At 31.0% G+C, this 20,708-nt stretch overlaps 3 protein-coding genes across 3 annotated transcripts; all 3 read right to left on the bottom strand.

Annotated features, from left to right (window-relative positions):
• Positions 1 to 438: 438 nt before the first annotated feature.
• LOC114175988 (myb-related protein 306-like) lies at positions 439 to 2,343 on the bottom strand. The gene is made up of 3 exons (XM_028060861.2): positions 1,951 to 2,343; positions 1,743 to 1,872; positions 439 to 1,460 (listed from the first exon to the last, which is right to left on the bottom strand). The coding sequence occupies exons 1-3, from the start codon at positions 2,087 to 2,089 to the stop codon at positions 803 to 805; spliced, it is 927 nt and encodes a 308-aa protein (XP_027916662.1). The 5' UTR covers positions 2,090 to 2,343; the 3' UTR covers positions 439 to 802.
• Positions 2,344 to 9,703: 7,360 nt separating this feature from the next.
• LOC114175987 (alpha/beta-Hydrolases superfamily protein) lies at positions 9,704 to 13,994 on the bottom strand. The gene is made up of 4 exons (XM_028060860.2): positions 13,656 to 13,994; positions 12,869 to 13,184; positions 11,723 to 11,882; positions 9,704 to 10,475 (listed from the first exon to the last, which is right to left on the bottom strand). Exons 1-4 carry the CDS (start codon positions 13,830 to 13,832, stop codon positions 10,007 to 10,009), a joined length of 1,122 nt encoding a protein of 373 aa, XP_027916661.1. The 5' UTR covers positions 13,833 to 13,994; the 3' UTR covers positions 9,704 to 10,006.
• Positions 13,995 to 17,201: 3,207 nt separating this feature from the next.
• LOC114175983 (Tetratricopeptide repeat (TPR)-like superfamily protein) lies at positions 17,202 to 20,564 on the bottom strand. Its single transcript, XM_085671197.1, has 2 exons — positions 17,894 to 20,564; positions 17,202 to 17,424 (listed from the first exon to the last, which is right to left on the bottom strand). Exon 1 carries the CDS (start codon positions 20,522 to 20,524, stop codon positions 18,584 to 18,586), a length of 1,941 nt encoding a protein of 646 aa, XP_085527323.1. The 5' UTR covers positions 20,525 to 20,564; the 3' UTR covers positions 17,202 to 17,424; positions 17,894 to 18,583.
• Positions 20,565 to 20,708: the final 144 nt, after the last annotated feature.

The raw sequence follows: 20,708 nt of genomic DNA, 5'->3' as shown, positions 1-20,708 counted from the left end.
TTAAATTATCTTTAAAAGGTTAAGATTACAAAAGTACATCAATTTTTTAAAGTATTAATGCTAGCTCCTTAACTTTTATTTTTGAACAACGTTTAAGTATGGTTGGCTTAAGAAGCCTAGCACTGAACTATAGCCCCCTGCGTAATAGCTTCGAGTTAAATGAAAATTTAGCAATAATCCCACATTCATGCATTGCATCAGATATAACTTCTAGTTTATTCATTCATTGTTTGGTAAAGTCACTAAGCAAATTCAGTGGATTTTATTCTGATGTCAACGCAGTACTGGTTTGGATTACATTAATCTTTAGGGTGAAACAACTTGTTATTCTTCAGTAAAACTGAAGTAAAGATGTTTTTATTAGAAAAGTAAGCTAGTCAAAGCATACCTAACCTTTTTAAGCTGGACTGAGATTCGTACCGAAGCATTAATTAAATTGGATAAATTTCAGTCATCTGAGTGGTTTTCATTGATAGATAATGATAGGTGACAATGCTGAAATTCATTTGTAACCCTAGATGAATTCCAGACAGTAAACGAAGGTCCAAAATACAGACATTAAACTCTTACATATAATAAATTGGTACGCACGTTGCAAATTGAGAAAGGATACAGACGTACAATAGTAATGTACAATTCTTGTTTGTGGAGAGAGAGAGAGAGAGAGGGTATTGATCACCTTCTCGTACGAAAACAGCTTTAGAAAAAAATTTCCATTTTCAAGAGCTCAAGAATTCGGAAGAGGACTTACTTACCCTAATGAAGAAAAAGGCAGGACCTTAGTGCGTAGCAGCAACAAATTCTAAAACAAACCCGAAGTACTTTCTTCCAGCGACATGCTCATCAGATCTTCGTGAGACTGAGAAGCCCCGTCCTCGAAAAGCCAATCCTCTATCATCGTAAGAGGCGCTTGGGTCTGAGAGGGAGCACCATAGTTTGTGGAGGAGTTGAAGGTGAACAAGTCAAAAACATGATCTTGTGCACACGTGGTATTAGTGGTGCTATGTGCTCCCTCACTAGAACTGGATCTCGGTGTATTAATATTGACCATGTTGTTGAAGGAATAATCCCCTACCGAATTTGTGTCGTGTGAGTTTGGGGTTTTCATCCAGTTTTCCATCAACCGGGAGATGTTTTCATAGCTTGATGCGTATGAAGATGAGGCATGGCTGTAGGGTTGATGAGAAGTTGAAGGCTTTGTCTCAGGAACAACATGTGTTGGTGGTGTCGTGTGGAGGGACAAAGCATCACACAAGGCTTGTTTTGCCGTTTGTATATCTGTTTGTAATCTTCTCTCCCACTGACCCTTTGGATGTGAAGAAGAAGAAGAATGTCCCTCTTGTTCCATGCCCTCTTCGTTTTGATCACTTGGTTTCATCTTCTTCTTCAGATGGGTATTCCAATAATTTTTTATGTCATTGTCTGTCCTTTCTGGAAGATACGAAGCTATAGCAGCCCATCTGAAACCATATCATATAATTCACATACAATGAGCTCATAAAAAAACAACCAAAAATGTTGATTTATTTAAGGAAAGATCCAGACAAGTATATTCAAGCTCGATCCTTTTTGACTTTTCTTTTCTTTTTTCTTGGTTTCGTGATCAAATTGTTGGGATTTTTGAACCTCGTGATTGTCGCTTAATTAAAGAGGAGAAACAATAATTGATGAAAGCAAAGCAAAGTTAATATAAGTAGGTAGGAAGATGAGGGTTAGAAGTGGGTATAGTACTACTATATTACCTGTTTCCCAAAAGGGCTTGAAGGTGGATTATGATCTTCTCCTCATGCTCGGTGAAATTCCCTCGTTTGATACCAGGTCGAAGATAATTAGTCCATCTAAGCCTGCAGCTCTTGCTGCATCTCATCAAACCTTAAAAAAAATGATGAATGAATTTAATATAAAGTAGGGAAAATAAATGAAGAGAAAGGAGTTGATACTGAAAATTACCTGTGTTAGTGGGAACTGATCTCCAATTTCCTGGTCCATGTTCTTGAATGTAAGACACCAACATGATATCTTCCTCTGGAGTCCAAGGTCCTTTCTTAACTCCAATTTTTTCACAGCAAGGTGGCCTCCCCATGTTCATATATATATATGAAATCACAGAAAACAATTAATCTACCTAGCTAACAAATAACACTGATCTTTCTCTGGGTTTTTCTTGTTCATGAAATCCAAAGATTGATCTAAGAGAAAGATAGCATGCTTTATAGATTGTACACGGTCTTGCTCAATTCCTCCTTAGAAGTGAATGCGAAACAAGAGTTAGTATGCAAACTGGGATTGCTTTGACAGGTACGTATATATAGAGAGGGACAAGAAAGCCAGCTATATCAATGGCTGCCAAATTTCTTAAGAGCTGGGTAACCTTTCAAATTAATGCTTAAGATATAGTAGTAAGGTCTAATCAATGCTTAAGATATAGTAGCAAGATATAATTAATGCTTAATATATATATATATATATATATATATATATATATATATATAGGTACACAATATTTTTATAGTACATCTTTTTCTCCATAACCGACGTGTATATATATATATATATATATATATATATATATATATATATATATATATATATATATATATATATATATATATATATATATATATATATATATATATATATATATATATATATATATATATATATGTATGTATAACTTCTCTGTGTATACATGTACAATATGACAATTTTTGTACGATGTATGACAAATATATTGGTTTGATTGTCTGGGTAAGAATTTATATACTTCTCCATCTCTCTCTTAATTAGTACATGCTGCTGTATTAAATGGTAAGAGTGTGGAAGCACACATTTGGCACAAAGAAAAAAGAAATTTTTTATTGCTGTATTTTCGGATGTTTCTATGATACCAACAAATAAGTTGGATGTAATAAGCGATGGATTTCGATAAAATTTAATTTTTAGCTTTTTAATTTTTTTACTTCATATGATTTTTTTAAATTTAAACATATTCTAACCATCAATTAGTAATATATGCCATCATTTTTATGAGTATATATGGTATCAAATTATGGTCAATATTATTAATTATTGACAATTATTTTTCGAATTATGGTCAATATTATTAATGTAAGTATGACTTAGGTAAAAATTAATGCGACACCTTATTTTAGAAAAAAAAAATCATTTAAGTAACTTAAACTTATAGTTGACAATCTTTAACTATAATTAATTTATTTCCTTTAATAGTTACTAATAGTAAGTTACTCCTTTTCAAAAAATAATTTACTTGAACAACTGTCAGTATAAAAAAAACCCAACAAATTTCCCCTCTCGTATCGAGAACCAATTTCAATTAATTCATAATTTTTTTTTATTTTAAATTTCCCCCTTAAAATAGACCAGTCGATTTATGGTCTCTAATAATTTGTTTAAATATAGAAAAAGTAGCTTTCGATGTAAATTAACGATTGACCTGGATGTATGATTGATAATGATGCGGCTCGAAAGTCATCTTGGGGCAAATAGTCAAATTACCTGAAAATAGATTATCTACAACTTATTTTGAAAATCACTGTTCATGAATGTTACTTAGTACTTGAGCTTTTATATTCTATAAAATAAATATTTATTTCAGATAAATAATTAATCATAATAAATAAAAATTCTAAACATATAACTTATATTACAATTAAAATTTGTATAAACACTTTTGAATATATAAATTATATTTATGTTTAAGACAATAATTTATATTATAATATATTTTTGTCACTAGTTTAAATTTTGTTTCAATCCGCTAAAGTTAAATTTACCTTTCAAAAGAATTTTAACCGGTTAAAAGAGGGGAAGAGTAATAATATGTGTTAATTAGCAGTATTTAATTATACTAATTTCGATTTAAGAATATATTTTATTAATTCATGTTAATTTATTTTAAATATACTTTATCAAGTATTTTTTCTTTTAACATTTGATATCAAAAATAAACTGATTTTTATGAAAAAAGACAATGTATTTTGACAATTAATTTTTTTTTACATCTATTTCACACTACCTTTCATTATTTTTTACTTAAAAAAAGAAAAAAAGACTATTTCACCTTTTCGTGAATTGAGTACATTTTGCAATACAACTCATTTGTTTCCTGTTCTATTCATTATCCAAATATACCAAAATGGTTGAAAAAGACTGACCACCTTCCATAATTTGCCATGATAGGTGACTAACAAAATTTGAAGTAAAATTCGTGCTGGAAACTGAATAAGGATAATGCTGAAAAACATAAGTTTTGTTGGGGTAACTTTAAACAAACACACAAGAGAGTAGTTAAGATATTTTTTGATTTAAAGCTTCCTTTCCTTTTTGAGAAGCCAGCATTAACGAAATAGCTCTTTCAATGGTGGGAATGAACTGAGGTAGAAACTTCAACTTTCTAGAAATTTTGATGGAATAAATTTTTAATATATATGATAGTTAGTGTTGGGGACCGATTTTAAGAGAACGATACCAGCAAACAGCTCATGCACTTTGTCTCTTGCATGGTGTCTCTCATACTATACCATAACCCAATCCCCACGTTGGTTTTAATTAATGGTGTATTCATTGCCTTTTTTTTCTCTATCACATCACTATTTTTATCACCCAAAAACAATTGGTTTGGGCAAATCCAACAATTCATCTTCTTTATAATATCCTACAAGGTATAATATCTCACAACCCTACTTCAAACCTCTAACCTTTTTTAAATTATTAAGCAAATTACGTGAAAATATGATTTTGCATCACGTAGCTGTGAATTCAAACTAGGGTTATTAAATGCATTTTTTTTATCTTTCTACGTGATACAAAATAATGTCTTCAATTAATGGGTGATGGTTCAAATGAAGTGATTCGTGAGTTATGTGCAGTAAGCGATTGCATATTTTGTGAAGAGATGATGACAAAAGCAACGGTGACCACTACTTTTGGTAGTAATGTCTGTATAGCGATATTGAGAAGTTGCTCTCTATACTAAGAATATCTGATAATGGTGAAAATGAAGTCACGTGATAAGTATAAATATTAAATTGTGTTTGAATAATCAAAATCACTTTACATATATCTTTCAGAAGCTACCTAAGTAGACAGGAAAGTTGGATATTTCAATAATTTCAGATTAAGGTTGCTGATTTCAGAAAGATACTATATATACTGTTAGAAAAATACTTTATTACCTGCGTTTTTTTTATGAGAATTTTTAGGCACAAAAATTCTCGTATAAAATACTTTTAGTAGAAAATATTTCATATCCATGTTAAATTTTACTAGTAAATTTTTCATATTTTTAGGAATTTGTGAAAGTTTCCCTACCGGAAATACAAGTAAACATGATATCATTTTGAATTCAATCTCTCGATCCCTTCTTAATATTGTGACTTTAGCATTATTTTCTGTTCAATATCAAACACTGAGGTTTGAGGTTTGCTATGAAGATGTCAAGTTCAAGCATTAAATGAATTATTAAAAAGATAAGAACAACAAAATGTAGAAATGAAACAAAAGTTGCAAGACAACAAACACATGACTAGAAATGAGAAAACAATTAATAAAGACTACAAAACAAGTAGTAAGTGTAATGCAACATTTAAGATAATCTTCCCATCCACTATGATCATCTCTACACACGAATGAAAATGAAAAAGAAGATAGTGACCATACAAAAGATTGTGATATTTGATACTTTTATTTTGTAATTATTATATTACTTTGATTAAAAAAAATATCTTAGTGAGTAAAAATTTATATATGAATTTAAAGGATCAAAATTATGATATAATTTTGACAATGATAGTAATTTGCTTGATACATTTTGATCATTAATGATTTGAAATGGTTTATATTAAAGTTTGATTTATTTATTTTTTTAGTAAATGATCTTACATTAGATCTTAAATTTTTTTAAATCCGACAATGAATTATTTTGTAAAACATTAAAAATCTCAATAAACTTGACAATAAATTTATTAGATACTACACCTAATGTTATTTTTAATGATGTTTTTAAAACTTAAAACGTCTTTTTTTTTTAATTTTGTAGTTTCTTGAAATGAAACCTAACTAAAATTTACTTTATTAGTATAACTTTATAAATTATTTATTAGTCGGTCCATTAAGCATATTCTTTAAAAAAATAAATATTTTTATTTTATGCTTTTTTGCTGATAAATATTGATTAAAATTTCCTCTTATTATAACTTTAATTTGATAAAAAAGTATCGAATCACTTAAAAAATAAAATTTTATATAAAACTTACAAACTTTGTAATCATACCATGGATTGGGATGTCATGTAAAACTAAGAAGCTTAACTTTTTGAAAGGTGATAAGAAAATTGATTTTGACTTATGAATTTATAACATACTTATAATAGTTAAAATCTTCGATCTTCATCATCACAAAAATATGAATACGACATTCCTAAATCGTAAAAAATTGAAGTACGAGTTTAAGTTTTATATTAAGTAAAAATAAAAATAATAAAAATTCATAAATATATTATTTTAAAATTTTGAATTAAAAATAGTGTTAATGTTTTATAAGAAGTATGGATTTATATTTTTTTTGTGTTAATTTATTCAATATTAATTACATCTCAGTGAGATATTTTTAATTTTTTTTAAATGGGTATACTTTAATTCTTTAAGTTGGTTACATGTATCTTGTTTATTCTGGTATTTTATTATTATTATTTAGTTAATCTTTTTAAGATTATATTCCTATTAATATTAATCATACGATGTTGTCAATGGAAAATTCTAAATCTTACAAAATCATTCATATCTATGGTGGATTAACCAAAAATTGGACTTCATATGCTCTAAATGTGCAATTTGGTCACGACACTATGTTGTAATGGAGACATGTCACAGGATATAATTGTTCAACCATTTTGGTTTTATCATATACAGTGATTATGGTGTTCTAATACTGTATTATTATAAATATAATTGATTTAAAAAGATTTTGTTCTAGATTAAGGTATTTTGTTTTATGTGGGTGTCGTGTTTTGGATAGTAGCTGATAGTTACGTGGCAACAAGCGGGGCCTATTTTTCTGTTAGCCTTCTCTTCATGCTCCTTATCTTTCATACATGTAATACTAGGTTATTCAGCTTATTAATGAATTATTTTATTTTTTACTTTGTACTCAATTTCTTTATGATGCTATGATTATACAGAAAAAAAAAAGAAAAGAAAAATAGTGTCAGACTGTTCATTGAAATAATACATGAATAGAACTGTATTCCATGTTGATTGTGATAAACACAGCTTAAATTTATTTTAGAACCATATTGAACATGGCAAGAGTGTTGTTTTTTCTTTCAATTTTTTTGTTGTTAAATTAAAGTGTCTAGCTTCCCATAACAAGTTAACAATATTATTGCTTCTTTTACGTGGATCTCTCTTACAAATTTACGTTGTTGTCACTCTCAATAATTGCAACTATAAGGTCATCTTTGATTACGTAATCTTGATTTTTTTGAGCATATAAATATTATGTCATCATGCAAATTAATCAAACCATAATAACACCAATTTGTGTTTGCACATTGCGTTGCGCCATTTCTGGTACTATGTTTCATTTATTCTTCAACACTTTAAGTAGCACATGAGAGGAAAAATAGCTTTAAAAATAACTAAAAGAAGATTTCGAATAAATTAAATTGATTGTTTTAAAAAATTGTAGGTTTAATTATTTCCCTTTTGTTTTCGTTGAAAAATGTCATGTCGATTTTTCATATTTGTTTTGTCTCAATTTGTCTCAACTTTTTTAATTTGATTTAATTTGGTTTTCATTTTCTTTAAACTGATTCAATTTAATTTTTATTATTAGTATTTCACAAATGGTGGTAAAGTTAGTGTAACGTGTTAGTTTATGATTTTTCATAAATATTTTTGAAAGTTTTTTATTTTTATTTTTTTACATATTTCACTTCACAGTATTGTGACATTGTTAATGTGACGTGACAGTAGCAAAGTAATGTGTCAGTGTCACGTGGAAATAATCTGGATTTGGTTCCTATATTTGTTTTTTAGATTCAATTTAGTCTCAATTTTGGTAAGAATCGAGTAATATTGTCTCTCTTTAAATTGAGACAAAATTTATTTTTTGTATATATCTTATGTTGATATTTTTATTAAAATTGGAAATTTTATTAAATATTTCCATAAATATTTTTAAATTCTCTTTAAAATCTATAAAATATTTAGGACAAGTTACATGGATGAATTGATATGGAGTTAATACTTGAATCTTAATAAAGTATACTACTCAACTTATTAATTTTAATTTGTTCATGTATTTTTTGGTTGAAGGATTTGCGTTTGGTTTCACAATAGATTTAATAATCACATCCAAATTCTAACTAACATGATTTTAAATAAATTTATATAGATTTTAAAGTTAGTTTAAAAATAGTTCAATTTTTTTTTAATAAAAATGTCAATTTTAGTAAAAATATCAACATAAGATTTATAAAAAAATAAATTGAGTCTCAATTTGAAGAGGAACAATATGGTTTTCTATTTTTACAAAAATTAAATGTAGGGACGACTATGTTGACATGGCACTGTTACATCACACTGCTACTGTCACGTCATACTAACTATGCCATATGACACAATTGTGAAGTCACATATATAAAAAAATCAAAAAAAATATAAAAAAAATCCGCAAATTGACACATGATAGTAACTTTAATATCGATTTGAAAAACTAACGACATATACCAAATTGAATAAGTTTTAAGAAATCAGAATTAAATTGAATTAGATTAAAAAATTCAAGATAAATAAAGATGAAAAAAAAAATTGAAATACGGATTTGCTGAAATTTAGTTGAGAAGTACTGAAATAAGTTTGTAAAACAGATTTTGGTCAACTTATAGGATAATGGTGTGATTTGTCAAAGCCACTCTTGATATATATATATATATATATATATATATATATATATATATATATATATATATATATATATATATATATATATATATATATGTTTTAATGTAAATAAAGTATACCCGTCTCAGTTTACCGAACAAATTTCTTAAGATAATTAAAGAATATTCAATAGTTTTTATTTTTTGATATAATTGTAACAATGAAGTTTAGGTATATGACAATTGATACAAACTTCTAATCATGTCCCTTGTTACTAATCCAATTATAATCACTGATTTTATATTTTTATTACATGTTTTAGCGTAGAATTTAAATTAAACTAATTTAAGTACCTGTTTGATTTATTATTAAAGACATAAATATATTGACTATTGAGCATGTGAATCAATTAACAAATAATTGTGGTGTCTACAAAAGTAAATTCAAATTAATTACCCATCAACAGGTCTAACTAATTTAAAGATTAAAAGATGCCTAAAAAATATTTTAATCGTAGCCACTTAACATGACACAGTAGTTCTATATTAAATACAATAGTGTTCATGAGATTATAGAAATGAGCATAGTTATGTTTTTATACGGTCCAAATATTTTGTAAGACCAATTAATATCGCATTTGGTATAACAAGATTTTGGTTTTTTTCCAAACAACATTCAGAATTTAAGGTTCTTATTATAATGAGTTCCACTACTGAAAAACTTAAAAATTTAAAATTCCTGAAAGGAGTTAAATTAAACATAATGTCCTTAATCAAGAAACTAGATAAAGCAGTATCAACTTTAACCAGATAAAACAATATCAACTTTAATCCCAGTGATAACATGTGAAATGTCCAAAAAGAGCATTGCTAAAACAAATGATAAGTGTATGCTTCTTATACACTAGGGTTTCTTTACAAACCAAACAAAAAACACACTACATAAAAAAACATGTATAGTTGTATACACCCTCAACAATTAATATTTGTACCTCCAAAAGATGCACCAACATTACTGAAGGGGAAGAGTTGCAGAACATCAATGATATTGATATTCTCCGGTTGATACATAAATCATCAAAAGAAATTAAATATCTATAAAGTCTAAGCAACAGAGCCAAAATATTCTTGCAAGAACTGATAAAGCTCTTCTGCGACCAAAGCAGGATATTCCTCTTGTGGAAGAAGAGCACCTGCTACTTCCACAAACTTGCTCACCCCTTTAGCTCCCTTAAGAGCTTCCATCTCAGCCTTGGATCTCTTAGGAGATCCTTTGGTTGATACAACCAGCACCGGTGTCTTTCCCTCCAGAGCTGCAAAGAGTTCCAGGAACTCCTCCCGGGATGTCACCGGATCTAACTCACCGGTCAGAAACGCCGCCGGCAAGTATCTCGCTCCTTTTCGTTTTGTCAATGCATATCTGCTTTCTACAATGCCTGGAGTTACATTTTCAGGATTGGCATATACATGAGATTTGTACTGTGATTGGATTGCATTCTCGTTGCTCACCAGCATGTTATACATCATCCACCCAACTGCAGGAGCCTTTAAGGTCCCCCTTAGAAAACCATACCTGTCAGGTTCACGAGGAAGAGTCAAAAAATACACATCAGTTATTTATGTTATAAGACAAGGCTCTTTGAATATATATCAGTGAGAATTATATAGAAATCAAACGAAATTGGCAGAGGAAAAAATAGAAGATCTTGTAAGAGCCACAGAATATTACATTGTTGCCAAGAGTGTGGAGTTATTTTCACCACGGTTGTTAGAGTCGTAGGATTTACAATTTGAATAACTTAAATCCAAAAGATTCTAAAGGCTAACAGTTCTTATCGTGAGGTTGAGGTTTGAATCTTGAAATATGTGCACGAACCTGTGTGACTTAATATTATCACCCATATGAATCATACGATTCTACAGGTATTTATTACTGCTGCTTATGTTTTCTCCGATTCTCAACAAAAAATAAATGTGAGAAGTTGTTTAAGTATAAATTATCGTATGAAAAAGAACTAAAGGAACACACCACTGAATACACCTTATTTGATTATTCCATTGCTTTTTCTCTGAAAAGGTCATCCTTCCCTCTATTTCTCAATTTCTGTTCTTCTAGAACAGAGGCCTCAGAGTCACTTATTCTATATAAACCTTATTAGGTTATATCGTTGCTTTGTTTCATTGTTCAGAAATATCGGCTGTGGTTAGTAAGGCAAAGACGGGGAAGAACATTGTACTGTTTTTGTCAATAGACAAACACACCACACTAATCAGTTGAATGTCTCTTATAAACAATGTGCGCTACTGTTCTTGGGAAGAGCTACCATTTATTGGAAACATACAAATAATTACGAAAAAACTTGTGAGTGTAATTGGGTACAATGCTATAGCAATGTGTTGTGGGTATTTTTATGTATCAGTTTCTATCAGTTGATAGTGGGACTTGGTTATGACTTGTGAGATCTATGGTTACAATACAAATTGTTTACTCAATTCCCAATTTAAGATTATTACACTGAGCACCAATGCACCATACACCATTTACACAGTGCATTTCAAGCTATTTTTACTATGTTGATGAATCATACATTTCAATACAATTTACAACTGAAGGTTCAAAAATTAGCTTGACAATTCAAAACTAAATTTGATACAAACAGATATAATAAAAACCAGAACTGTATCCTTCTACTACCTCAACAATTGCAAGAAATCAGAAAGCAATGTTTGAGCTCGGTGACTTAAATTTGTTTTCCTCCCAGTAGAAATCAGAAAGCAATGTGAAAGTAAGCAGCAAGGAAAAAGAGAGCATCAAAGTACCTTGTTTCCATGCTGGAATCTCGACCAAACACAATAGGAAGAGGGCCAGCCCAAGTTGGTGCAACAGCTGCTATTGCTTTGGGCTTCACCAAACCCTTTTTTGCAGCACGAGCCACTATAGATGCAGCATGCCCTCCTCCGAAAATTATCAGATCATTTTCTAGTTTAACATTAATTATGTTAGTCAAGAACATTATTCAATAATACAAAGGGAGGTCATATTCAACTGCTCATACAAACAGATACACATTCTAGAAAAAATCATTTCAACAGAAGACAATTTATTGATTGTAGTGAAAATAGGTTTGAGTTTAATATCCCTTGTGTAGAAAATACACATAGGGTACTGCATTTATAATAAAGGAAATAAAATACAAATAAAGAATAATAACAAAGAAACTGAAGATAAAAGATAAAGATAAAATATCGAATAATCTAATATATCTAACACAATTAATGGGTAAACAAAGATATACTTGACCTCACAGTTCACAAATGCATCATAGCAGATACTAGATATAACAAAAGAAGAAACTTGGTACCACAAGAGTATCTACTTAATGGAAAAAATATTTCCTAGCTCCAGAGGAAAAAGCTTCTTGTTCTCATAAAGCAGAAAGAATGAAACAAATACTCTCAGCAGCCTTAATATTCCAAATTCGCCAATACAAAAAGAATAAAAAGAAAACCAAAACCCTCAGAAGCAGCAAGCTGGTAAGGAATTATATCTTGAAAAATCAACATGAATAACTTAACAAATATATAATCCAATGCGCTGATAGTAGATTTCTCATATCCAACAATTAAAGGGGGAATAAGAGAAAAAAAAGAACAAAAGCCAAGTAGGTCAGAAATTACATCTTAAAGGAAAAATAAAAGAATAGCTTAACAAAGTTCCTCAAACACATAATCCAATGCAGTAAATTTGATAATTAAATTTATTCTCTACACTGAATTAAAAAATTATGCATAAAAAACAAACTGAAACTGCCCAAAACAAAGTCAATCGTAAAATTAATTATAAGAAAATATTCTTAAAAAGAGATGAATAATAATTGCAAGCCCAGATTTCAAAACTGGAAAGATTAATCTAAGTTAACTGTCAACTGAAAGTTATTACAAAATAGAGTGCCCCTCAACAAGTACCTGGTTGTTTTATGGGACTATTTGGTGAATTGATAAAATCAACCAGAAATTTTTCTAAGACATCAGCATTGTAATCCATCTTTGGCCGATCAGAATAACCCAGGCCCGGCCAATCAACAATTGTTGCCCGCCAATTGGCATTGCCATTACGCTGAACAATGTCTCCGGCCACTGATCTCCATTCCTCAACAGTGCTTACGTCAGAAATAGTTGGCATCATCAAGATATTTTGGGAAGGCTCCGGGCTCTCCTTTACATGCTCCTCATAATAAATATTTATAACATTGTCCTTGAATTTCCATTGCCAATTACTAGTCTGATGGAAAAAGAAAAAACCATTATGTGTAAGGCAACAGAAATGATTGCAAATTCTGACAAGGCTTTGATATTTTCTCTCAATTAAAAAAGCATCCAAATTCCGAGTTTCAATTTTAAATATCCAATGAAAAGATAATTGCCTCTATAAGCCAACGAAGAAAAACCAATAGAATGTTTATTACACTAACGACATAATGGACTTCTGAATTTCTGATATAGTGAAGTCTTCTTTCTGAAATCTTAGTAAAACACTAGACCCAAACAACATTTAAAGTAATATTATCACTATAGTTTCTCACTTTAACCTTCTAAATACTGAAAGTGTGTGTAGTTAAATGGGTGAAAATGATCATCCACGCATCCACGAATTCAGTACAATAATTTAACAAAACCGAGAAAGTAATTTGGAGAACAAAACTAGTGAAATGAAATAAAGTCATTAACAGTTAGAGCTGGAAGTTATTCTAACCTTCAAAGGGGAGGATTTGTCGTTGGCAGAGACATTAGAATAATCGAGAGTAGTTGAAGCCCGAATTTTTAAGGGGCTAAGGAATCTGACAGAGTGAGGGTAAAAGGGTGCCCCAATTTTGGCGTAAAGGTTAAATTTGGGAGATGAGGAAGGCATAAATGTTGCGTAGAGAGCCATTGGAGAATGCAGCAGAGCTTCGATGGATAGTGGTGGAAGCTTAAACTGAAAAATTGAAGACCTAAAATTTAATGACCCAGCAGAAAATGCTGACCTAGGAGTCGTTGAGATTTTTGGTAGGTGATGGTAAAATCAAAAATCAAAAACTATGCTTCCTCGAGTTGTGTCAACTAGATGTTCATACCGGTAAGGAAAAAGATGTGAAAAAAATCGATCTCCACATATTTTGTAAAATAATAATATTATTACGGTGTATTTTTAAAATTACAAAATTTATTAAAATAGTATATAACAACATTAAAACTTTTTAAAAACAACATGATTTTATATTTTTTAATTTATCTCAATATTATTCTTCTAATATCCACGTGTATACATAGTTGTTCTTTAAATAAACTTAGATAAAATATTTTTATGAAGTTTGATATTTCAGTTAAATAAATATTTTAAAGTTGATTTATCATTTAATTGTCATTACATAAAATATTATTAAAATAGAAAAGAAAAAAGAATATAAATAATGAGAGACTACACTAACCCTTTTATGATAAAACTTACACACCTCATTAAATAGAGATAAACTAATAAAAGAATCTAAATAAATATATAAAGGTAAAAATATTAAACTGTTTATAATGTTTTGTATAAATAAAAGTAAAAAATTAATCAATTTATTAGCAAAATGATTTTTTTTCAAAAAACAAGTGAAAAAGCTTTGAACTATATATATTTACAAAGATACAAACACCAATATTATTGTCTTTAAGATTCTAAGACACCACTTCCTTTAACCATACTCTAAAATATAAGTGTCACATATCAAATCAAAATCTATATAAATAGAAGTATAAAAAAGATGAAAAATTATATACATATTCATTACAAATATTTCTAAGAATACCCCGCATATGTAATTAAACAAGTACAGTACTTAATCGTACCATCATTATTCATCATAAGGCAATTAGTATAACTTGTCATATTTCGTTTATAAATAAAATTATTTTACCCTTTTTAATTTGAATATTAAAAAATTTTAACTCCAAAAAAATAAAATATATCATTCGTATGATTCTTAAATTTATTATCTGTAACAACTTTTTGAAGAAGTACATTATCATCCAAAATTCAATTAAACAAATCTTTGTCATCATTAATCATCGAATAAGAAAAATCATATTAATGAGTACCGTTCATGTTTAAGTTTAAGTGTAATAACTTAAGAAAATAATTATAATGAATTGAAGAATTGTGGTAATATAAAGATGTTGGTATTTGAAATTTGGGGTTGGCAACGCAGGTCCACCATTAAAATGGTAGCACGAGTTACACATTTCAAGCTGCTTTGATTTGCCTACCTAACTCACATTTTGTAATTTGTAATGGGTAAAGTATAATTTTAAATTGTTTAGAATGGTTTAGGGTGGGAAAAAATCCAATTTTTTTATCCAATTCATTTAAGATCCATTTTATTAAAAATCCGATCTATTTAAAATTTATTTTATTGGATCTTGATTTCAATTTGATTTACATTTTATATATTTTATGGATTGAATATCCATTATCTGAATCTGGATTTTCAAAAATGGATAATCTAAAAAATTCAATCAAAATTTTCAATATAAATTTTTATTTGGGCTAGACTGAAGGTCGAGATGGTCTAGCTCAAATTTGGCCGTATACGGCTGAGTCAATCCTGTACAAAATTTGGCTGTACTCGGCCAAATTCACTTGAGTTGACCCCAACTAAAATTTGGCCCAATCCACCTCGACCAAATTTGGCTGTATTCAGTCATGTCAACCCCGACCCAAATTTGACTGCATTAGGCTAAGTTGGTCCCAAGCGAAATTTGGTCGTATTTGGCTGAGTCTGCCGCGTCCAAAATTTTGTCGTATTCAGCCTAATTGGCTTCGATCGAAATTCGGTCAAATTTAGTCGAGTCGGCCATGATGAAAATTTGGCGAAGTCAACTCTGACCCGAATTTGGAAGTATATGGCCAAGTCAATCCAAGGAAAAATTTGGCCCTTCCGATTGAGCCAGTCATAGTCGAAATTTTGCAGTAGTCAGCCAACTTGACACCAACCGAAATTTAGTTGAACTCAGTTGAGTCATCCTCGATCGAAATTCGACCGAGTCGGTCCCAAGAACACAAGTTTTAGAAAATTTAATTTAATTTTTTTATAAAAAATAAATTATGAATTTTGAACTATATCTAAATATTTGGATCTGAATTTAATCTCTATCCAAATATTTGGATTTGAATTTTAAAAAATCCAAATTAGTTTTACTGAAAAAATAGATTTGGATAAAAAAATGATCCAATTATTTGGATCTAAAATGGATATGGATTAGATCATTAAAAATCCAATCCAGATCACCCATAGTTTAAATGAGTGAAAATGATGGTAAAAATAAAGTGGATATCATGATTTTTCTTTCTACCCAGTTGAATGCATGAAAATGCAAAGAAATTGCAACCGGTCACCACCGTGTAAAACCTTTCTCCTAAAGTACCCTTCTCCTAAGCATCTTTGTTTGTGTTCTCCTAAGTTTGTTTATATCTTACCGAGGGCCTTGCATTGTTGTCATGGATTTTAAACATTATAATTTATTAACATTTCATCAAATCGATTTCATGTACTATTAGGAAAATATATAGCTCAATGAGTTTTATATTTCTTTCATGAAAGACTATGTACAACCTCCTGTCTAAAAACTAACATTATATTAATAATATTACATTATAATTCATTCAACTTTCAAAGTTTGAGGCTCATATACCTAACATAATACATTATATTTAAAACATAATTGATCATGCTAAGTTTATGGAGGATTAAAATCAATTAATGATGTTGCATGATGTTATACATAATTGATTATAATACATAAATAATTTAAAAATAGAAAGTTCATTTTTTTTTTCAATTCAGTGATTTAAGAAAAAACTTATTTTCCTTTTTTTTATTCTTTTCAACTAAGCAGTTTATCTAAATATTTATTTTTCAACAAACCAAACAACTTTTATGTTTTATATTTATTTATTTATTTTTCTTATATGAACACTTTCTTCTTCCTCCCGTCTCCACAAAGACTTAATTATTATAAGTGAAGATTAATAGATTATTAAAATATCACCACAAAGAATTAGAGAGTTCATGTTAATGAAAATGAACTGGTTGAATGTTTTCGGATAGATTATAAAAAGTAAATACATTTTATGGAAAAACTTATTAAAATATATTTGAACTTATTTTAATAAATTTTGCACGCAAACTTAAACTTATTTGCTTTATTCAATTAATCTGTATTTGGATAAATCATACATTTAAGTACTTCAATAAGTTAATATCTTATATTACCGGGGAATTTGTTTACAAGTTCGCTGCGAATCGTGTTAAGATGAACTAAAAATGCTTATGGAGATCACAAGCTACTTTAATAAAAAAAAAAAGTTTAGTTTATGTAGAAAAAGATAACATAAGTTTAATTTCTTATAAACTCTTCCATTTGTAAAACGCTTATCTAAATTATTTACCCAAACTTGACCATTATTATTTGCAGTTTAAGTTTGTGCTGGTCCATGTCACCTGCACCATATTTGAAATCAGAAAATAGTAAGAAGAAAAGAAAATAAGTACAAAAGAATGCGAGTTATGAAGCAAAAAGAAAGATTCTTAATGTAGCATAAGCATTATATTTGCTCAGTCTGGCTAATTGGTTTGTAAATGTAGAATGCAGAGGCTGCTGGCATAACTTGTGAGTGAAGTAATGATATATATTGTGTCTGGCACTTTCTTCTCCACAATTTTCTTTTGAAGAAGAAAAACCATATAGTATAAAGATAATCGAAACAGGTTTGTCTTCTTGCAACAAAAGATTTTTCATACAGAGGAATAATCAAACCCAATCAGCATTTTTAAAAACCCAACTATTTACCAACTCTGTCAAACTTTGTTGGTAATGGAAGATTCTATTATGTCAATACAACCATAAGCGCCAACCAAAAGGGCAAAAAAGATATTAAGCATAATGATCAATCATTAAAAAGAATTTTACCAAATTCATATGGAGAGGAACACTCTTGTTATCTTGTCTTCTTGCATTTGATGCATTAAGGGTGCCATGGAATGGAACTATATTCACTAAGCCGATGCAATGAACTGAGCCAACATCTTTCCATTGAAAAAGTTACTACCAAAGAATTGATGTTGCCGGAAAATCTAAGTGGCATGGTATTTGGGAGGCCTTAAGCAGCTTGTTCATCAGCGGATTGAAACATTCCATGTTTATTTGTCTCCGTGAGGGTAAAGTGATGTTTTGACAATTATTTTTGTTGTGACCGTAATCGCTGTATTCTGAATAACTCAATCAAGCGCTGCTCCTCACTAGTTTGTATGGCTTTGTTGGTCCATCCTTTTCACTTGTCTCTTTTTGTCTTCCAACGTGTCTTGTACTCTAGAGGAATGATGGTAGAAAAAACAGTAGTTATTGGCTTTCTTCTCATTTAAAGGGCATTAACCATTTCACCATACTTCTCCAGTAAGGGCGGAAAAACCACTAGACAGAACAACTAGATGCTTCTCTAGTAGCCATTATATTAGACCAACATGCCTCACATATGCCAAATTGCTGTCATGTCGCAGGATGGAGCTATCTAGATCGCCAATTTGGAGAAAATCAAGAAACAATTGTGTATATTCCTTACAAACAAAGGCAGTCAAGATAAGCTACTGGATCAATCACCTGTCACCAGTAATCTCTGCAAGAACAGCATCCATCTTTGAACGAGTGGAAGCGGCTTCTATCTCTCACTACGATTTCTACTTGATAAATTTTAGAAATCAGCTTCATCACGGTATGGCAGTCCCCACAAACCCTAAGATTCTTCACAATTCTTAAAATCCTTCCTTTGGGAAGTTTTGCTATTCCAAAAGCTGCAGCAAGCTTCTCACTGTGCTTAGAAACTGAATCTTCTTTTTCTTCCTCTTCAATATCATGCAGAACACTCCTTAGCTGTGGCGCATAACCTGCTTCTACTCTGAGTCTCAACATTATTTCCCTCAGTTTTTCATGAGCCTCTTTTGTGACCTCATTAGGCTTTTCACCTGCCACAAAACGATAGATGACCTTGTCAATTTCTATCATGCTCCAACCAGGAGTTTTTTTCATGCTATGCTCAGTCATGGTTCTTCTGATGTTGGCAACATCCTTCCATTTCCCTGCAACGGCATAAACATTTGAGAGTAGTACATGGTCACCAGAGTTGTCTGGGTCCATTTCAGCCAGCCTTGCTTTCACAAGCTCTGCCAATTCAATATTACCATGAATGCTACAAGCCCCAAGGAGTGTCCTCCAAATGATAGCATTAGGAGAAACTGGCATTTCACATACAAATTCATAGGCCTTATGCAACCTAGCAGCTCGACCATACAGATCAACCATGCAACCATAATGCTCAATGGCAGGTTCGATACCGTACACATTCTTCATCTTAGAAAAAAAACTATACCCTTCCTCAACCAAGCCACTATGGCTACAAGCATACAGTAGCGATATAAAAGTAATACCATCTGGCCTAACTCCAGACTCTTCCATCTCATGAAAAAGCTGTATTGCCTCTTCTCCATAACCATGCATAGCAAGCCCTGCTATTATCGATGTCCAAGAAACAATGCTCCTTGCCACCGGCATATTCTGAAAAACCAACCTAGCCATAGCCACATTCCCACACTTGGAGTAGGTATCTATGAGAGCATTATTCACAGAACCAACATAAAGAAACCCAGCTTTCTCCAGAAACCCATGTAAAATCTTCCCAAACTCAAACGCCCCAGCCTGTGCACAAGCAGACAGCACCCCAGTGAGGCTCACTTCATTTGTCCCAATTCCCTCGCGCAGCAACTCCCTGAAAAACCCAAAAGCCTCGTCAAAACAACCATTATGAGCAAACCCAATAATCATAGTGCTCCAAGAAACCTCATCTCTAAGAGGCATATCACAAAAAACTCTCCTCGCCAACCCAAGCTCACCTGCCTTGGCATAACCAGCAAGCATGGCATTCCACGAGGTCAAATTCCGAACAGGCATTCGCCCAAACACGTTCCCCGCTCCTTCCACGTCACCACATCTGAAAGCCGCAGTGACAGCAGCGTTCCATGCGACGACGTTTGGTTCAGACATTTCATCGAACACTCGTCGCGCGGAGAGGGAGTCCCCGCATTCAGCGTACATGCTGATCAACGTTGTCCCAACGAAGATATGGGTGTCAAAGCCGTGGTGAAAAGCTTGAGAATGCAGCTGAATGCCGGGTCTGAGTTGGCGAGAGTTGGCAACCCCTTTGAGGACAAAGGCGAAAGAGAAGCTGTCGGGGTAGAGGGTAGGTTGGCGACGCAGTTGGATGAATGGGTGGAGAGAAAGGAGAGGGGTTTGGGAGAGTGAGAGTCCGCGTATGAGGGTGTTGTGCATGAAGGTGTCGGGGTTGGGGAAATGGCGGAAGAGGCTGAGAGAGTAGTGAAGAGCATCGGAGATGGAAACGGCACAGTGAAGGAGGAGTTTGCCAAACACGAAGGGATCTGCGTGAAGACCGGTTTTCACGATGTGACCGTGGATTTGCTTCGTGGGTTTCAGGTTTCTGCACTTTCTAAGCAGACAAACAACCCATCCTTCTTCCATTCCCTCCCCCATCATTCAAGCTACTAAAGCTCCACTGCATGTTATTGAATATAATCTATATAAATTTGATATATAACATGTATACTTAAAATAAGTAATTAAAAGATAATTCCTTATGTATGATTTTTCTGGTTTTTTCTTTTAATTCTTTTGTTTAATCTTTTTAAAATGTTTTATATTCAATATCTTTATATTTATT

This window comes from Vigna unguiculata, chromosome 3, assembly GCF_037176805.1.
Source record: "Vigna unguiculata cultivar grain cowpea cultivar isolate G323 ecotype 2 chromosome 3, ASM3717680v1, whole genome shotgun sequence".
NCBI lineage: Eukaryota > Viridiplantae > Streptophyta > Magnoliopsida > Fabales > Fabaceae > Vigna > Vigna unguiculata.
Note: the sequence above shows the minus strand (reverse complement) of the source record. Positions and strands in the feature narration are given on the sequence as shown.